Raw genomic sequence first — 18,310 nt, 5'->3', positions numbered from 1 at the left:
CACGGAGACAACGTGCAAACAGACCGGTTTGCCGAGGACGTCCGGGATATGCCCACAATCGCAAGTGTAGACCAGTGTGCTTCGCGCGCGAGGCAAAAGGCGCCGTGCGTGGCTTCCAGGACACGGCGAACACGAAGACGAGCATATCCGGGTAAGAATAGGGGATTGCTATTGAGGGATACACACGCCTGGGGGCGGTTGTCGGCAATGGCAAGATGGTCAGGAGCATACATTGAGGAGGGAGGAACGTGAGTGTAGATCCATGTTGTCGTGGTAAATTGACTACAGCTGCCTAAATAGGAATAAGGCTGGAATCCTCGCTTCTCACCAAGCCATGACAGAGGATGATCCTCAACAGCATATTTCGACGCCCCAGACCATATTTCCCGCAATTCCTATCGAGTATATTCTCACTCCCGAAACGAATTACTCTGTGTACTTTAGACGCCCCAAAAAGAAACCATTACGCGAGCTTGATGGAAACTGAGTGCAGCACTGAGGCCTCGTGTATCTTACTTGAGTCTTCTCGCCTCGTGGTTTACAGGCCGTACATGCCTCTGTCTCTCTTACCTTCATGACCTCAAGCACATCCTCTGGCTTGTCCCCCCTTCAGAGAGGGCAAGCAAGAGAGCACGAGTCCAGGCGAGTTCCTGCCTTTTCCCCCGATTTACCTCATGTTCAACGTATTCAGTATAAATTATCTCATTTTTACAGTAATGCACAATTTAGTCTTAAAAAAATCCTTCCGATCAAGAAAAATGACGCAGAAATGCTTACGCGCCAGGACATTCAATACGACCTCTTAGAATATATTTTCACAGATCAAACAAAAGCGTTCACTGACCAGAGGCCTGGAAACGCGTCGAAAAAAATATGCTTCAAAGATCTCTACATTGGTGCCCTATTCCAGTCGAGTAAATGCTCGAAAGTTCTTAAGGATAAGATGAAAGAGACTCCCGCATTTGCGGCAGAGCTAGGCAAGATATCCTTACTCGCAAACGTCGGTCGAATAAACACAACAATGGCCTGTGCGTAACATTTTATTTTATTTTATTCGAAAATTCTCCTCACCTATCTCACAACGATTAAACAGTTTTTCCCGAGATGCGTACGGCCCTGCGTACTTATCACCCAGTACCTTCATTACAAAAAACAGATGGCAACCTACAGGATGCACCACGAATAAAAAATTGCTTGAAGGCAGCATTGTTGCCCTCAGAGCGAGACTTGCCACCTACATCTCTGGCCGCGGTGCTAGAGAAACTCGTAAGGCACATTCGTATCTATTCTATTTCTGTGCGTTAATTCGCTGATAGAGGACAGGCGTAAAGCCGCCCACTAGCATTGTTAATTTAATCTTCATTATGGCCAATCAAACGACGGTGAACTCATACCTGTACTGATATATGGTATGTCGTTCTGACTACGCGAGTCGGTTTTATCAGCTCCTAGCACGGACACATTTCGATCCACCGTTGGATTTTCTAGATTTGTTCATGCCTGGTAACAACATCCCCTCCTCCAGCCGTGCGCGAGCCTTTCTATGGCTTGTATATCACTATCTGGAGGATCCGACATCTTCGCCAAGCGGCGGGCCAAGTACGAATCCCTTCGCGGACGAATACTCGGAGAAAAATCCAGGCAAGGTACCGTTGTTGCCACGCCTGTCGCCGGAGGAGATGCGAGGCGAGAATATTGATCCACCAGAGGAGATCGAATGGGGTAATAAGATGTGTGCTCTCAGGACATCGTTCTTGCAAAGGCTGGTCAGGACGAGTGAGATTGAGAGGCGGAACAGGAGCGAGTTCACGTCTTCGCAAGGTTCGCAGGTCTCTTGTATATTTAATTTCCTGCCCTTTGTCCCTCACGGACTGATTCATTACACTCTTCCAGTTTTGGAATTGGCACCTCCCAACACAAGACGCCCACGGGCACCGCGTCAGATCTACACAAGCGTAGACACGGAGAGCGGCTTCAGGCACTATGCCCCTCAACCGTCTCCTGAGCAAGAATCAAGCAGGAGTGTCAGACGTCAGTAGCCCCTTTTGTAGCCCCTTTTATCGAACGCTGCTTCACTCTAAAATCGAGTATAGGACATTCGCCCTATCCTCGGCCGCCTTCCGAAAACGTCCCAAAGCATCCGCAACCACGTCAAAGGACAATGTTCGAGCGTGAGTTACCGAGGACAAAGCTTTCTAGAAACAGACGTGAAACGCTATATTTTCAGATGCGTTTCACATTGTCTCGACGTCGGACCCTCTAGCCGATTCTGACGAGGATGACGATGAGAATGTACACGTGGACTATGGTAAATGCCAGCTCATTGGCGAGATAGAATCAAATATTTACTGACGTGGCTTTTGCCTGATTTTCCTTGCTTACTTTATAGAACGGCGCCTTCATGTACTAAGGCGTCTACGCGGAAAATCACCAACACCCCCTCGCTTCAGCCCAAGGCTCCAGCCGATCGAAGGACCAGAACGACCGGAGTCTGGTCGCACCCGATACCATCCATACCCCGGTCACCAAAGGATAAGGAGACGACAAAGTGCCAACGGATCAATCGAACATCACAATGTACCAACGGACTAATTAATCAGTACACAGACTCTTTTCGCTTTTTGTTGTGGCTCCTATTTTTATTCTCGTGCGGAATCATTTGTTTTCACCCTGTCAGCAATCCGTGTAAAAGTAGAATTTGTTTCCCAAATTGCGTATCGATAGCTTTGCCTCGTTATGATTCGTTATGAATTTCAAATACGCCTATAGCTAAAGTACGATAGCATGTATGAATCAGAAGTCTAGTGCTTGTAGTATTTGTCAAATCCGCAATCTTAGCTACCTCCTTACGGCACGTGGATGAAGGTATAAAACGCCACTACGTCACGGCTAGGGAGAAGAACTGAATGGCAGGGCACGCGTCAATTGTTCCAGTCCGCGGAGTTGCGGTAGAGTGTTTTTGACTTTGAACTCATTATGATCCTACTACAGCAAGTTCAGTGCACATTCGCCAAATCACGTCATGTACACCTGTTTCTGACTAAGGCTTTCAGATAACCCTTCCATTCGTTTCCCTATGAAGTAGAACTTTGCTTTGAGAAACCTTAGTTGAGTGAGCTTTAGAGTCAATAATATGTGATGTGAGATCACTCCCGCGATTATGATCGGAAACCAATCACTTGGAACTCCGAAATTGCCATTCTTGAACTTGTCTTTCTTTTCTCCCATTCATTCGGATGAGCATCTCCCTTCAACTCGAAATATTGGAATGATTAGAAATGAGCCAGATTGTAGTTTGTAAATTAATTGCACCTTCATACTGTTACTCTATGCAAAGCTATATAAATTCTGCTTTGTAACAAAAGACTAATATTTATTACTAGTAATTAATACTTATCAATTCTTAGGTAATTAGACTGACTACAATTCACTTCCCTCCTTCAAAGAAGTAGCAGATAAGTATCTGCACTAAGTTATCAATTGCATAATACATAAATCATGATATTCATTATTTGTAATTATTTTTAGAGGCAGTCTAGAAGAGAGCTAGTCAAAGATATAAATTTGTAATACTCAGCCCATTCTGTAGAATATTTTGCTAAATTCGCACATTATTATTAATCTTGAGATAGTTCAGGAACTAAAGAACACAAAGTAGTATAGAGCAAAGTTATTTAAAAATACTATCTCTAAGACACAAGACTCGCTTCGCTCATCCACATGGCCTGTACTATACATCTAGGGAACCGAACCAAGTCGACAAAACAATTGAAATTCGTAACCACAATTTACGGAGTTTTGTTGCTGTGAGACGGGGAGAGGGCACATTCCGAACCGCATCTTAATTGAAAATCTCTGCGCGTAGGGTTCGGAGTGCTCGGTGCACCTTCGATCTTCCGATAAATGATGAGATGAGTGATGAGCGGGTACAGACAGATTATTTCTTCTGTAGCGTTGTTGTGGGCTTCTTTATGTATTCGAGGATTTTTCTCATCGTCGTTGAGGTGGAAGAGAGTTTAGAACGCCGGAAGAAATAGTAAATACGGTGAGTTGGAGAGTTATGAAGTGAACCAAGATGAACTTTAACCTTGAGCGGTGATTGTATAATATATTGATTAGGTGGTTCTTTCGCACGATTGCTAAATTTTACGAGACTCGAGAGCGAGTCACTTGAATTTTGACTCATTACGGAAACACGCATACAAGTACCATCGGTATTCTTGAGTATACATCTCTTTCTTAGCTTAGACGACTCCTAGATTCTTTCTATAGACGAGGAAGGTGCTTGTTACTAGACATGGCAACCACACGACCACAACTCTGGCTACGCGCAGAGAAGAAGCCTCTTGAGCGGCGAGCAGCTTTGACACCAACAACTGCCAAGAAGCTCATCGATGCCGGGTTTGAAATCTTCGTCGAATGCGACGAGCAGCGCATCTTTGACGATTCTGAATACGAAAAGTAAGCAACCTGTCCTATCTCCTTGCTCCATTTGAATATTAATGATGTTTAATTACTTTCTTATTTTCTCGCTTCGCTCATATTCCAACTGCAACCTTGTGATGAATCGACGCTCAATCTGCATTGCATTGCATTCATACTGAATCTGCGATCACTGACCCGACTCGAACGCGTCCCGTTCCGTCGCTGGACCGCACATATATCACTCTCAAACCCATGACAACGATCACGTTACCCCTCACTATTCCGCGCCGAACACGACGCACCGCAACGGAACGCATGCAGAGTGGGCTGTAAGCTGGTAGAGAACTGGTCCTGGGCGTCCGCGCCCAAGGACATACCCATCATCGGGCTCAAAGAGCTCCCGGAATCCTCAGACGAACCCATCGCGCACACACACATCCAATTCGCACACTGCTACAAGCGGCAGGCGGGTTGGAGTAAGGTGTTGGCGCGGTTTGCGCGCGGTGGGGGGACGTTGTATGATTTGGAGTTTTTGACTGATGAGAAAGGGAGACGGGTCGCAGCGTTTGGGTTCTATGCGGGGTTTACAGGTGCTGCTGCTGGCGTTCTTGCGCTTGCATCTCAGAAGAAGGGAGAGCGGTTAGGTCCGCTTGAGCCATATGCGAATGAGGAGATCATGATTGAGAGTTTGAAGAAGGCTCTTGGAGGAAGTGGGAAGGGAACGCGTGCACTCGTTATCGGCGCCCTCGGGCGTTGTGGACGTGGTGCGGTCGATCTACTGAGGAAGATCGGTCTCGACGAGTGAGTTGCACTTTCCGGCTGCTTTGGGCTATGCACACGTTATGAAACGCGTTTCTTTCGCACTTCTGTCTCCCCAACCTTCTTCTGATGTTCGTTATTATTTACAATTGTAGGGATGACATCCTGAAGTGGGATCTGGACGAGACGGCAAAGGGAGGACCCTTCCAGGAGATTCTGGATGTTGACATCTTTATCAACTGCATTTACCTCTCATCTCCTATACCGCCGTTCATTACGTATGACACGATTAAGGCCGCAGGGTCTGCTCGGCGTCTGAACGTAATCGTCGACGTGAGCTGCGACACGACGAACCCGAACAACCCGATTCCAGTTTACTCAATCAACACGACGTTCCCGAAGCCTACTGTAGATGTCGAACTTGGGTAAGTGAGCATATATGCATTCATATACACATAAATCCATTTCGGAAGCAAAAACGGCCGTAATATAAAGTGTTGTACGTTAATTTACTGACGATCTTCCTTTTCCCTTTCCTTTGGTTTCGCCTTCCTTGCTTGGCCCATTCATTTGGTGGTTGTAAAGACCGGAGTATCCGTTACTTTCCGTCATCTCCATTGACCATCTTCCGACGCTTCTGCCGCGCGAGGCTTCCGAGCAGTTCAGCGCGGACCTGCTGCCGTCATTATTGGAATTCCCACTGCGGCGTGAAAAGAGGGTGTGGACGGATGCTGAAAAGCTGTTCAGAGAAAAGCTTGCGGAGGCCGTCAAGGCAGAAAACCTGCAGGTGTAGAGTATACAAAAAGTGCTGCGCGGGCACCAGCTATTGAGTATTAAAATGTAACAAAGGCGAGCGGACGCAGCCTTACGCAGCCTCGTAGCTGCGGTTCCGAAGACGTAGAGAGGACTAGTGTGGTAGCTACGAGCCACGGATATACATGTGCATATAAAACATAAATTGATGTCACCATGGATGATGATCGACGCGAGTGAAACGGCGAAATACCGGATTGAGATCTTTTTTAGAAAAGGAATACGTATACGATGAAAGTAAAAATGGAGGTGGAGCTGTCTACGTCTACTTGGATGGTTTGTGCCAGCAGCAGAAGGATTCGTATTAATGTGATGGCCAACGAAGAGAGGTGAGGTGGACGTGTGTGTTGTGTTGTCTGCAGTAGGTAGAACAAAGTCGAGGAGAGGCTATGGCCAGGTGTGGCAACGAGATGTTGTGTGCATAATACATTGCTCCTTTCCGATGGCTTTTCCTCGCCTCTGATCGTCTCCACCTTCCGCAGGGCCGCTCTCGTTGTCACCGCAGCCTGTATGCCTTGCCGAGACCGCACCCTGCACAAGTACTAAAGTCCTTATCCGTCTCGCCACAGCACTCCTCGCTTACCCCGTTTGCACGCCCCACTCCAAGTTCTTTCATTTCTTCTCTCTCTGTCTCCTTTCGCCTTCCTATTTCTTTTGCTCCATCTTTTTCAACCCTGCCCAGCAAGTTCTGGTTCATTTTATATTATTTCTCTCATACCTGCATCACGCTACTTTTGCTCTGTTACTGTCTCTCCGTCTCTCTCTCTCTCCTTGATTGACTTGACGTATTTTCTCGCGGCAATTGAATAGAATCCAACAACCCAGACAGGCCATCATTTCGAACAACGCAATCTCGAGCAACCACAATCACACGACTACAACTCCCGATCGCACTGGTGCTGGGCATCTACCTTTTCCCAACTCAACTGAGCAATTGTATTGTCCTATCTTCCCTCGCAACCGACGAGAGCGTGCTTGTCCTGTCCCGTCCTATATCTCTTGACGCGCGACAGCCAAACTAGATGTCTGTATCCCCACCTGTCCCCATAATTGAAATCTCGCTCGCGCCCCCGGAGGAGCCGCAGCCCGAGCCCTACTCTCCTTTCACCCCCATGAACTCTGGCTTCCCATCCGCCGCTGGTCGCGACGCGGACGTCAACGACGACGCGTACAGGCCGGCCCTCCTCACGCCGCCGCCGCTGCAGAGCTGGTCACTCTCGCAGCGTCGGCCGCTGAGTGTGCAGCCGAAGAACAAGGGTCTTAGGGACGAGGAGTTTCAGGCGCTCCTCCGCGCGTCAAGGGAGCGCGGGGTCACTGCGAGCGCTAGGAAGCAGGATCTGCGGAAGGAGGTGGCGCTCAAGGCGCACAAGACCAGGCAACGTACGTGACCGTTCATGTCTCATACTCTTTGGTCGCTGTGCTAACATTTGCCTGCTTTTATTTTTTCTCTTCTTGATATGACATACTGCTACTGCTCTTTTTTCTGTTCGATTTGGACGTACACCTCAGTCGAGCGTCGTGCTCTATTCTTGTCAAAGATTGGAGCTCCTCCCTCACCTACGGCAACCTCGCTTCCGAAGACACCTCCAGACTCCCCAGCGATCTTCCACTACTCGCTTCCGTCACCTGGGTTATGCTCGCCACTCGCCTTATTCGAGAAGCTTGGTCTTGACGACCAAGATGCTGAAGAACGCGGTGCACGTAAAGTCTGGGTCGAGCAGGTGGACTTTCGCCTTCCTAGGCAACCAGAGCCAGTGTCATTACCAATGTCAATGCCAACGATAGTGCGACAATCGGCTCCGACTTCCGAGGTAGCCTCGCGCTATGCACAACCGCAATCGCAATTTGAGCTGCCAAGTATCACCGTGACGACGGCGGAACGCCCGCAGCAGGACAAGAAGGGACATGCGCGTAAGAGGTCGATTCCTTCGTTGGAAGACATCACGGAACGGTATTCCGCACAGGCGAGTGGTGGTGCGACTACTGTCGCTGCTGCCTCGCCAACGCCCGCGAGAGCAAGGGCACCGCTTCCTGCCTTCCTCAATGTGCGAAGACAGAGTCCGCCACCACCACCACCTGTGGAGGTACCTGAGGTGAAGGTCATTGCTCCTGAGTCAATGACTCGTCCGCGATTGACATGTACGGGACGGATTCAGTTCCCGTCGCGCTCGCCTTCACCGCCATCGTCCAAGCCGCTTCCTGCTCTCCCGTCTGGACCAGCCCCACTTATGATGCGAGGTGCTAGACAACGGACGAACGCACTCCCTCCACTGCCTACCTCCCCTCGCTCGCCTTCACCGCCTTCGTTACAAATAACGATCACGCACGTCCCGCGTACGGAATCGACGAGCCCCGTCCAGCTTACCGAGGCGAATTTGTACGCGCTTAACTCGCGTGCGGCTACTGCGCGCGATATGCTTAGTACGATTCGACGACGGACTGTCGTTTCGTATGGTCGTGTTTGTATACCACCGCCGAAATCTGCTTCTGCGTTCGTGGGTGGTGTAGGTGAGGAAGAGGATGAGAAGCAACGAAGGCGACATAGTGCACCTGCGGATATGCCGTCGAAGGGTGGACGTACAGGGTTCTCGCATCCCGTACTTGCGCACCCTAGCGGATTCTGAGTCCCTAGGTTGACTCGTTTCGCTCACTTGCTCTTCGTCGCCCTCATCTCGTTGGCTTGGTAATTGGTGTACTTGTATTGCGCTGCGCTTTCTTTTCTGGTTCTGGCACTGGCACTGGCAGATGGACCATTTTTTTATCTTTTACATTTGAGATTAGGGAGGTTCAACTTCCTGTCTCCGTTTCTGGTTGGTTGCACTTCATTCACGCAACCCACACGCTCTCTTTACATGTGTGTGGTGAATTACACCACAGCAACCACAATTACTCTGTGTCGTTTCGATGCGCCGCGTTATTGTTGTCGTATTGGGCTGGCCCAGTTGCTTTTTTTCCTTCCACGCGCATCTGCGTTACTCCTTCCTTACCTTACACGTCGTACCTCGTACCTTACTACTTACTACAAAGTTGCCTTGAGCAATGCATCATTATCACAGCGTATCCCACCTGCGTTCATTCACTCAAATCCTCGTATGTCGTTGTTGGTTTTGTTTGATGTAGGTTTTAGCAAGAAGAATGAATTGAAGAAAAAAATTGTTTGGAGATCCAGCAGTCCGATCAAGTGAATGTACCGATTGTATTTGTGCCACAGTTCTCTATGTCAACTCTTAGTCTCACCAACATCTCTGTTTCCGTCGTGTCAGAACTAAACAGTCTCTCTCACTCTATCCAGATCCGTTCTACGTTCCTGTAGACTGTTTCATTACATAGCCTTAGTCCAGTACTGATTCCTGTTGTAGGGCAATGCATAGAACGACGGTGAAGAAGCGGAACAAAGCTAAAAGCGTATAGAGATCCACACACAGAGTGTAACTGATGCATGCTCTGGTTACCAGTATGATACCTTAAAGCTTCATACAATACTAATCAATGCGGTGACTCCGTGGTGGATACAATCACTCAAGTGATTCTGATGACTTGGATGACTTGGAAATGACTCTTACAAAGTAGCTTAAATTCAAATACATGCTCTTCTTAGTAACGGCCTTGTCCACTCCGGCTCTACATCTGACTTGGCCAGCCAGACAGTACTTTGCACACATTAATATTGCTTCTTCCTCCTCTATTCCTCGATTACATGTAACCATCCTAATACTTGTATCCAGGTGCATTCATTGCAGCTTCTTGAAGAGGAAGTATCTATCATCTACAAAGTAAGAATGCATCCATTCAATTTGCTACTTTCTACAGGCAAGGAAATACCCTTTGCTGTCAGGTCCACAATGCCTATAAAGCAGGCACATGTATAGATTGTGATAGAGCACATTAAGAACTGAACCGAACTGTAGTAGCAGTCAAGTAATGACTTCTCATCAAAGACAAGATAAAGAATTGCCTCAGAAAAGAGAGCAAGCTCCTAGCAATCACAGTAGTACATTGTCTACTAAAGAATCTACACATTCCTCTCATAGAGAGAGTAGGCCTCATTCCAGTTCACAGACTGTAGAGAACAATACTGAGACAACCAGAGAAATGTGCAAAAAAGTTATAGAAGCTAAAGCTGAGCTAAGTGATTTTATTGAGGAAAAACTTAGTATTGTCAGTAATATGAATACTACTATGTTACAAAACAATGAGAATGAAGGTTCTGAAAGGAAACAAAAACTTGAAAAATACAAAAAACAGCTTGAATCAATGCAAGACACATTGTCAAAATGCAAGATTCCTGACCCAGAAACAATTGACCCTATGAACAATAATAGTTTAAATTCTGTAGTTCAATTTCACAGTACAGTTTCACAAGTACTTACAGCTCTTATAAGTCTTAAACCAAAGATTTTCAAATTGGAGGAAGATCTTTACAGTCCAAAGAAAACACAATCTACTAACTTGAAGACTTTATTTACTAGAAAATTTAGTAAGAAATAATATACTAGCTTTATATTATTATATATAAATATACAAGAAATTTAATAAATCTGTCTAACACTGTTTTCTTAGTCTCTGTATAAAGTACAAACTAGTATAATAATACAAAACTTATAAAGATATTAACATTACACTTTGTTTATAATTCTGTATACTTTAATTTAAATATAAGTTTTTCTACCTTACTTAAAAATACTATACTCAGCTGTATAACTGTAACTGTAACATTAACACAGTACTAGTCAGGTTGCTACAAGTAATGTAAAATTCAGATGAGTTGTACTTGTAATAGTATTACAAGAATAAAAAATTTGTATTGAAAATTTTAAGTAAAAAACATAGTAAAAAACATAGTAGACAAGTAGAGTAAGTTGTATTAATAAAGTACTAATTTTTTTACTCTTTTTATATCTTTTAAAACAGTGTAAACTATATTAAGTACTTATATATATATATTTGTTCTATCTATTACATGTAGTAGTAAAAAAACAGTAGTACAAATGTAGTAGTACATTTGTAGTAAAATATTTATGTAGTAACTGTCTAAATAGGCTAGTTACTCAAATTTGACTGTATCACATTACTCTCAGTTATAGTTATATAGTTAAGTACAGTATTTTAACTTTCTCTTATAATTTTTAAACTAATCTGTTAGCTTACTTAATAAATCCTACTATACTTTAGCTTAGATTTATTTTGAAAATGTTTCTTATATAGACTCAGGTTCTACTTTGAACACTCTTTATATTATTTTACAATATTATAATTATTTTGTATTATTTTAATATAAAGTATTATTATTATTGTATCAAGGCTAACTAGTTGTTTTACTATCCTTACTTTTGTATACACACTTATATTACTCTTTCTTACTTTACACTCTGTATTTTACAACTTTTAGGTTGTATAAGTAATTTATTATTATAGTGTACTCTGTGTTTACTCATATATTTACTAATGTAAAATCTATTATTAATTTGTTTAATATAGGTTTTAGTTAGAAGAAAAGAATTGAAGAAAATATTGTCCTAATTGTCTGATTAAGTAATTTCTATTATACTAATATTAAGGTTCTTTATTTCTGAGTCTTACTAACTTCTCTTACTTTTGAGAGTAAGTAAAAGAGCTCTCTTTCTTTCTTTAGATCTGTTTTACATTCTTGTTAACTATTTTACTATATAACTCTAATCTAGTACTGATTCAAGTTATAAAGTAATACACAAAATAACAAGTAAGAAACAAAACAAGACTAAAAGTGTATAAAGTTTTATACATAAGTATAACTAATATTTATACTAGTTATTATAATAATACTAGAAACTTTATTAAATACTAATTAATATAACTTCTTTATAGTAGATACAGTTATAAAATTGATTCAAATAAGTAGGAAGATCTGAATATAATTCTTATAAAGTAATTCTAATATAAGTATGTACTTTTAGTAATACATTATATATTAAGTATTTATTTCTAGTTTTAAGAGTAACTAATAGTATAGAACAAAGTTATACTATTAGCTTTCTAGATAGTACTTTATATATATTTCTTCTTCCTCTATTCCTTAATTACTTATAATAATTATAATACTTATTTTTAAATGTATATAAAGTAAATTCTTAAAAAAGTATTCTTCATTTCTATAGTAAAAACACATTAATATAATTTACTACTCTTTATGACTGAGGAAATACTCTTTACATATTAGCTTTACTATAAGTTATATAATACTTATAAATTAGTTAATACACTTATAAATTACAAATATACTTATAAAGAATCTAGTCTAGTAATAATAGTTAAAAGAAAATAGCTTTTAATTAAAGACAAGATAAACAAACTCTATACAAACAAACCTTGGTTTTTAAGGACTAGAATAGTATATTGTCTAATAGAGAAAATTATACTTATTTTACTCTAGTAAATAGTTATTCTAAAGCTAACAGAAATAATAATAACTTAGTTAATAATACTTTTACAAAAATTCTTAAGAATACAAATAATAAATATAGTTATTACTAGAACTCATCTTATAAAAGATACAATTAAAGTATATGTTAACTGTACAAATACTATATTACAAAATTTTAAGAAAAAAAAATAAAACAAAAACTAAATATTTATAAAAATTAGTTTCAAACATTTTAAAGTCAACTATTAAAGTCAATTCAGATACAGTTGTATCTGACTCTATTTACAAAAGAAATGTTAAGAAGAATATTAAGTTATATAAAGAATTGACTAATAAGACTAAAGATTATAATAAAGATTATTAAAATAAATAGTAAATTTAACAAAGTGTAAAAATAACTTACTAAGTCAACATTAACTATATTGCTGAATAATACTAATTATTATAATATAATAACTACAATCTTTGTAAATGTTATAAATGTGTAAGGATTGACTCTAACTTATAAGTCTTGTATTTTTACAAATACAATAGTAAATACAAAGGTAATCTGAGACACTAGTAGTTACCTTCTTGTCTCTCTCTCAGTCTATACAATAGTAAAGGTAATCTAGTTCAGATAAATCTATTTTGTTTCCTTTATATTATACACTTGGTCTTATTACATTATTTTGTTTACACATATTTATTAATTTATTAAACACTTACTTGGTAGATTGTTTCTCCTTCATTTTGTTAATACCTTTTTTCATTTTTTCAACTTTTTGTGCAAGGCTTTCAGACTGTATATTTAAACTCTTGATTATGTCAATAGACTTCTCTATAGAATCAGGCACTCTAGAATCTGAATTACATTGTGTTACTTTGTCTTGAATTGATTTAATCTGGCTTTGATAACTCTTCAGTTTACACTTCTTTATAATGTCTGTTCTCTCAAGTTTCTGTAGTATATCATCTATACTTTCTAGGGTTTTCTCATTTTCGTTCCTCAGAAGATCTCTTGTAATTAGGACTATGCTATTTATACTGTCCAGAACTCCAGCAATATCACCTTCAAGAATGTCTTGGTGACCATTTCCAAGCGTGTCAGAACTACTAGTACTTCCTACCTGAGAAGAATGACTGCATTCTTCTCTAGACGAAGTATTCTTCTGGCCCTTGTGATCTTGTCTTCTTTTGCGTGATATCCCTTTATCTTGAGATTGAGTAGAGGTCATTGCTCGTATGCTACCTTAATCAGGCTTGGTTGGCGTGCTCTCTTGTTGTGCTCTCTTGCCCTCTGTACATACATTGATAGTTTTATAGTGTTGCAGTTTCCAAGCAAAGCTTATAAGCAAAGAGCACTTCCTTAGCCTCTGATGAAAATTAATAGTATGTGCACAGTTTCAGTATCAAAAGAACGAGAAGATACTTGTTTAGTAGTCAGTTTGCTCGTTGCCAACACAACAACAACACGTTCCCATCATAACATCAAGCAATGTTTCCTGGAAGACAATAAGCTGCGTTGATCAATATTAATGCATTACTTGGGGAGCTAACTACCTACAACCAGTATCAATCTGTGTGATTTAGATGCGTTGCGTTGTCGTTGTCGTATTGGACTAGCCCAGTAATTTCTCTTCTGCTTCTACGCTTACGTCTCTGTTTCACGTATATCCCTACCCTGCACATGGCACGTTATTATTTATTACACATGTAGGAATAAGATGGCACACCAATTTTTCACAGACATGTAGACTTATCCATTGTCAATCTAGTTTGATGTAGGTTTTACCCGGAAGAATTGAGGGAAAGGTTTTGCTTGAATTCCAATGACGAGCCTATCATCCAAGCAAGCACATATGCTACTTCCACTGCTTCATTCACAGGACTCGTCCAAATTGTCCCTAAAACAACCAGATATAATAAACTTTGGGTTGGATTAGACAGGAAAGGGGCTAATGTCAATGCCGTTTGCTAGAGCACGTCCCAAGCCTAAGCTTACTATGACTCTAGGACAAGCTGCCATCGTTTTTGCTCGGCATTGTTGTAGTTTACGAAAGAAGAAAAGCAGGGCGTGGTTCAGTTCCAGTCAGTCTCAAGCGCACCTGATGTATGTCAATCCTACTAAGTTCACAAGTCAATCTGCTGAACGAATTGACGATATTCGTTCCAAATCAGCACGTGGCTCGGTAACCAGTCACGAGACCTGCCATTCATTCTTCATGACGTGCAATGTTAGTGCATTCAGCAACAGCGTTCAACTAGGAATGGCCAACGAACCTTCAAAGGCGTCCACAAGCTCTCTGCTACCCGCAGACAGGGTCGACTCGGCTCCATCTGAGTCAGATGAAGATGGAGTTCCCGAAGACAGCGAGCAGCTCACAAAGGTGCATTGAGCGGTCTCCTCGTTTAGAACACATGTTGCTAATACGTTGCGTAGAAATGTTTACAAAACGCGAATGAACTTAAACTTGAAGCAACAGAGTATTTCAAGTCGCAGGACTGGTCACAAGCACTTGCGTTGTACACCTCCGCACTTGGTAGACTTCCGAAGCGCGTACGGGAGTCCGAACCGTACGAAGGACCGTCATCGGAAATAGAAGACGTTGACGAGCGGGACAAGGATCACGGCGAGAGCAAACTCGCTGAAGAAAAATCAGAAGAGAAGCCAGAGCCTGTACCTTTGACAGGACTTAAGTTGGAATGTGCAAAAACACGAGCTGTGCTGAATGCCAATATCGGCGCATGCCATGTGAAATTAGTTGAGCATCACGCGTCGCTTGCTCAAAATTAGAATTTGACAGGTTCAACTAGGAGGAGTACAAGGAGGCAGTGAAGGCTTGTTCTGAAGGTAGCATTCGAAGTTCTTGTTGAGACGATCTACTCACTGTAAAATGCCCATAGCGCTCAACGATGATCCAAAGTACATCAAAGCCCTACAACGACGGGCATCGTGTAGCGAAAAAATCGGCTCATGGACTTCCCTTGCAAGTGCGCAGGATGGTGAGTTGAGAAGGCCATATCATATAACAAGTAAAGATATTTACTACGCGGATATAATCAGACTACAACACACTCCTTAAACTCCTTCCACCCGATTCACCACAGATCGGCGTAACCAAACGCTCCTTAGCAGCGCTCAAGCCTCGCATAGAGGAAGCACAGAAGGAAGAGACATCGGAAATGATCGAGAAGCTGAAAGGAATTGGGAATAGCATCCTTGGTAAGTCCATTTTGAGCCGTCTCTCTGATGTAGGTAGTGAGGAGGATTAATTGATTGCAGGTAACTTCGGTCTGTCAACCGACAATTTCAAGTTTGAGCCGAACGGCCAAGGGGGTTATTCTATGAATTTCGCGCGATAATAGACGATTTCGTTCCTCCGGACATTGTAGACCTAGCACTTGTAATTTTAACACGCGCACGTCTCGATACTATCCTAGACATTATGCAATCGCATGTGTGACATGAGAATTTATCCATTTACTCTTCTACCAATATACTTGGTTTATCGCGAAAGATTTTCCAAGGACGTGGGTACACCTAGCACAGTGTAAGAATGGATCAAGCACTTTCAGGATATTATTTCATACCTTAGCTAGTACCCTTGAGCGCACCAGGGCAATTGGTACAGGTCCATAAGTCCTTGAATCACGCGACGCTGCGGCATTATCTCCGGCAATCCATATATGCCCTGGAGGAATCAAGACATGTTCCGAGGATATCTCTTCACCGCTCTCTCCGGACGGATCCACGCAGACAACGTCGCCAGGGAGTCCAATGACACGTTTGCAAATTTGCTGAGACGGATTATAAGGTGAGTCGAGCACGACAAGTTCTCCGCGCCTTGGGTAATATCCGAGTCGTACGGAGAGAGCATCTTCAATGATACATTCCTCCGAGGCAGAAAATGTTGGGAGCATGGATGGGCCGCACACTATACGAGGTCCGCCGACGTAGTTAGTAAATAATATATATCCGCAACCGATCTAACGGTGTGAAGACAGTTCATGGTCAAAACGAGGATTAATCCATTCTGATGCATGGGTTACTCACTTTAATTGGGACAGCTACTATCGCCTTGGCTAACCGAATACCAAACGGCTTTCGTGACTTTAATCCATTGCGAATTGATCTTAGAAACGCAAAACCATAGGCCATTTCTTCTGCAGAAGTAAGGCCTAAACAAGCATTTTAAAATACTGAAGAGAGAATTTATGAAGAGAATCCAGGCGGTCCAGGTCGTTTTTTTGGGGAGTGGATAGGAATAAGAGATGCAAAGTCGTGAAAAAAGGATAGAGAGCACCATTTCCATAAGTGGAAGAGGTAATCATGGTATGGTATGGTATGGTATGGTGAAACATCGTTCATGCAAATCTCGTATCCCATAAAAATTTAGACTTGGGAAAGGAATCGTACTGCTTATGTTCTTGCTATGATTACTGCAAAGAGGTGCTATATCTTTGGAATATCTCGCGATGGTTGCCTTCCCCCTTGAAACAATGCTACTGAAGTACCCCACTTTCTGACATTACCGCCACATATGCTAAGCGATCAGGAATTGGAGCTTGTATGCCCTTGCGTAGCTCTATCAACTGCGCGAACTGTGCAAATGACCCACATTTGTTCCGTCCATTCTGCCGTGCATAGCCCTCTTCGGCACGGGCAAGGTATAAAATCAGAATAATGGATGTAGCTGATGACGGGCAAATCCCTGTACGATATGTCTCTGGTTACGCTCCCCTACAACTCAGGTGAACAGCTCCAACTAGGTATTGACCAGTGGGAAGAGTTCCAACTCACCTCGAAAGATCCGTGTCGAACAGACATTGTGTATCCCAGCACTCCTCAGAAACCTGTCTATGAGATCAGAACAGACGAGTCGGGTTCCAAGCCCGTAACGTCATATGTCGACGCAACAGGAAACGTTTTTGCTACTCTGGAATGGCATATGTACCTCAGCGACAAACTTACAGTACGAGGAGGCCCTAGTCAGAATGTGAGCAAATGGTTGAAGAACCGAAAGATGTCCAATAGACAGTGAGTGTTGCATATCAAAAAGTACTGTTTAAAATAATCAAGTCTTTTCTGACAATGTTATACATTAGAGGCGCTTCCTTCACTGACGGGAACGGAGAATCTTACACATGGAAGAGTGCAGAGAGAAAAAGTATGCCGACTCTTGAGGTAAAGCAATCATTGGCTTGATTCATTGCCGAGTGTACTTGAAAACATATTCTCAAACAGCTATTCATGGACAATGACCCTTCATGTCCAATAGCAATTTCCATCCCGTCCACGAAAGGAAGATTACACATCGATCCAGGTGCCAGACCAGCTAGCATGTATTTCTCAGAGCAAGCACTTCCAGCTCGCCACGAGATTGTATTATCGGCTCTCTTAATTGACAAGCAGAGGACGTTCTCTGGGAAGGGATCAGTGTTCCAGTCGCAGTTTGCAACCTTAGGACTCAGTGGTGTAGGTGCTATATCAATGTAGATTCTCAATGCATAAGATAATGTTGTGATGTTGTGAATAGAGTATTTGTTGTCTACATAATTTGTAAGGAGAGTAAGCTGCTGGCTAACCTGTATCTCCGTAAGTATAACAATTAAAATCACGCTTGATCACGTCAGGGAAAAGTCCATTTTCTTATATAGCTTTATAGTTCTTATATAGTAGAATACACATTATTTATAAATTATATAGCAACTGTAAGAATTTTAATAAGGTTATAAAGTAAAGATAATTCTTATACATCTTATAAAGGTTCTAAAAGTATTATTAATGAATATAACACAGTATATGTATTATAATAGCTTTAAATATTGAGTAAATATATTTTAACAAAAATATATTGAGAGTAAATACTTTATTATAGTATTTTACTTGAAGAAAAAGACTTGTGTCTACTATATAATATAATATAAAAG

The 18,310-nt window shown here is 42.1% G+C and overlaps 6 protein-coding genes across 6 annotated transcripts; 5 read left to right on the top strand and 1 right to left on the bottom strand.

Moving 5' to 3' along the window:
* Nucleotides 1–769: 769 nt before the first annotated feature.
* Nucleotides 770–2,592, top strand: FOMMEDRAFT_161538 (uncharacterized protein; the record flags this gene model as incomplete). The annotated part of the gene is made up of 8 exons (XM_007271058.1): nucleotides 770–1,028; nucleotides 1,094–1,266; nucleotides 1,317–1,382; nucleotides 1,446–1,821; nucleotides 1,894–2,031; nucleotides 2,094–2,171; nucleotides 2,228–2,308; nucleotides 2,390–2,592. 8 exons carry the CDS (start codon nucleotides 770–772, stop codon nucleotides 2,590–2,592), a joined length of 1,374 nt encoding a protein of 457 aa, XP_007271120.1.
* A 1,604-nt stretch (nucleotides 2,593–4,196) lies between these two features.
* Nucleotides 4,197–6,152, top strand: FOMMEDRAFT_129025 (saccharopine dehydrogenase). Its single transcript, XM_007271057.1, has 4 exons — nucleotides 4,197–4,461; nucleotides 4,747–5,226; nucleotides 5,340–5,609; nucleotides 5,770–6,152. The coding sequence occupies exons 1-4, from the start codon at nucleotides 4,298–4,300 to the stop codon at nucleotides 5,975–5,977; spliced, it is 1,122 nt and encodes a 373-aa protein (XP_007271119.1). The 5' UTR covers nucleotides 4,197–4,297; the 3' UTR covers nucleotides 5,978–6,152.
* Nucleotides 6,153–6,967: 815 nt separating this feature from the next.
* Nucleotides 6,968–9,073, top strand: FOMMEDRAFT_149073 (uncharacterized protein). Its single transcript, XM_007271056.1, has 2 exons — nucleotides 6,968–7,377; nucleotides 7,507–9,073. Exons 1-2 carry the CDS (start codon nucleotides 7,020–7,022, stop codon nucleotides 8,619–8,621), a joined length of 1,473 nt encoding a protein of 490 aa, XP_007271118.1. The 5' UTR covers nucleotides 6,968–7,019; the 3' UTR covers nucleotides 8,622–9,073.
* A 5,998-nt stretch (nucleotides 9,074–15,071) lies between these two features.
* Nucleotides 15,072–15,742, top strand: FOMMEDRAFT_96188 (uncharacterized protein; the record flags this gene model as incomplete). Its single annotated transcript, XM_007270936.1, has 5 exons — nucleotides 15,072–15,140; nucleotides 15,194–15,230; nucleotides 15,284–15,382; nucleotides 15,444–15,602; nucleotides 15,663–15,742. Coding segments are annotated over 5 exons (444 nt in total), but the record flags the coding sequence as incomplete, so codon positions are not given.
* A 118-nt stretch (nucleotides 15,743–15,860) lies between these two features.
* On the bottom strand, nucleotides 15,861–16,538 carry FOMMEDRAFT_161533 (LexA/Signal peptidase; the record flags this gene model as incomplete). The annotated part of the gene is made up of 3 exons (XM_007271055.1): nucleotides 15,861–15,920; nucleotides 15,971–16,366; nucleotides 16,434–16,538. 3 exons carry the CDS (start codon nucleotides 16,536–16,538, stop codon nucleotides 15,861–15,863), a joined length of 561 nt encoding a protein of 186 aa, XP_007271117.1.
* A 562-nt stretch (nucleotides 16,539–17,100) lies between these two features.
* On the top strand, nucleotides 17,101–17,876 carry FOMMEDRAFT_161532 (uncharacterized protein; the record flags this gene model as incomplete). Its single annotated transcript, XM_007271054.1, has 3 exons — nucleotides 17,101–17,417; nucleotides 17,486–17,564; nucleotides 17,625–17,876. The coding sequence occupies 3 exons, from the start codon at nucleotides 17,101–17,103 to the stop codon at nucleotides 17,874–17,876; spliced, it is 648 nt and encodes a 215-aa protein (XP_007271116.1).
* Nucleotides 17,877–18,310: the final 434 nt, after the last annotated feature.

The sequence above is a fragment of the Fomitiporia mediterranea genome (assembly GCF_000271605.1).
Source record: "Fomitiporia mediterranea MF3/22 unplaced genomic scaffold FOMMEscaffold_15, whole genome shotgun sequence".
Taxonomy (NCBI): domain Eukaryota; kingdom Fungi; phylum Basidiomycota; class Agaricomycetes; order Hymenochaetales; family Hymenochaetaceae; genus Fomitiporia; species Fomitiporia mediterranea.
The sequence above is the reverse complement of the archived record's forward strand: the minus strand, read 5'-3'. Positions and strand labels throughout refer to the sequence as shown.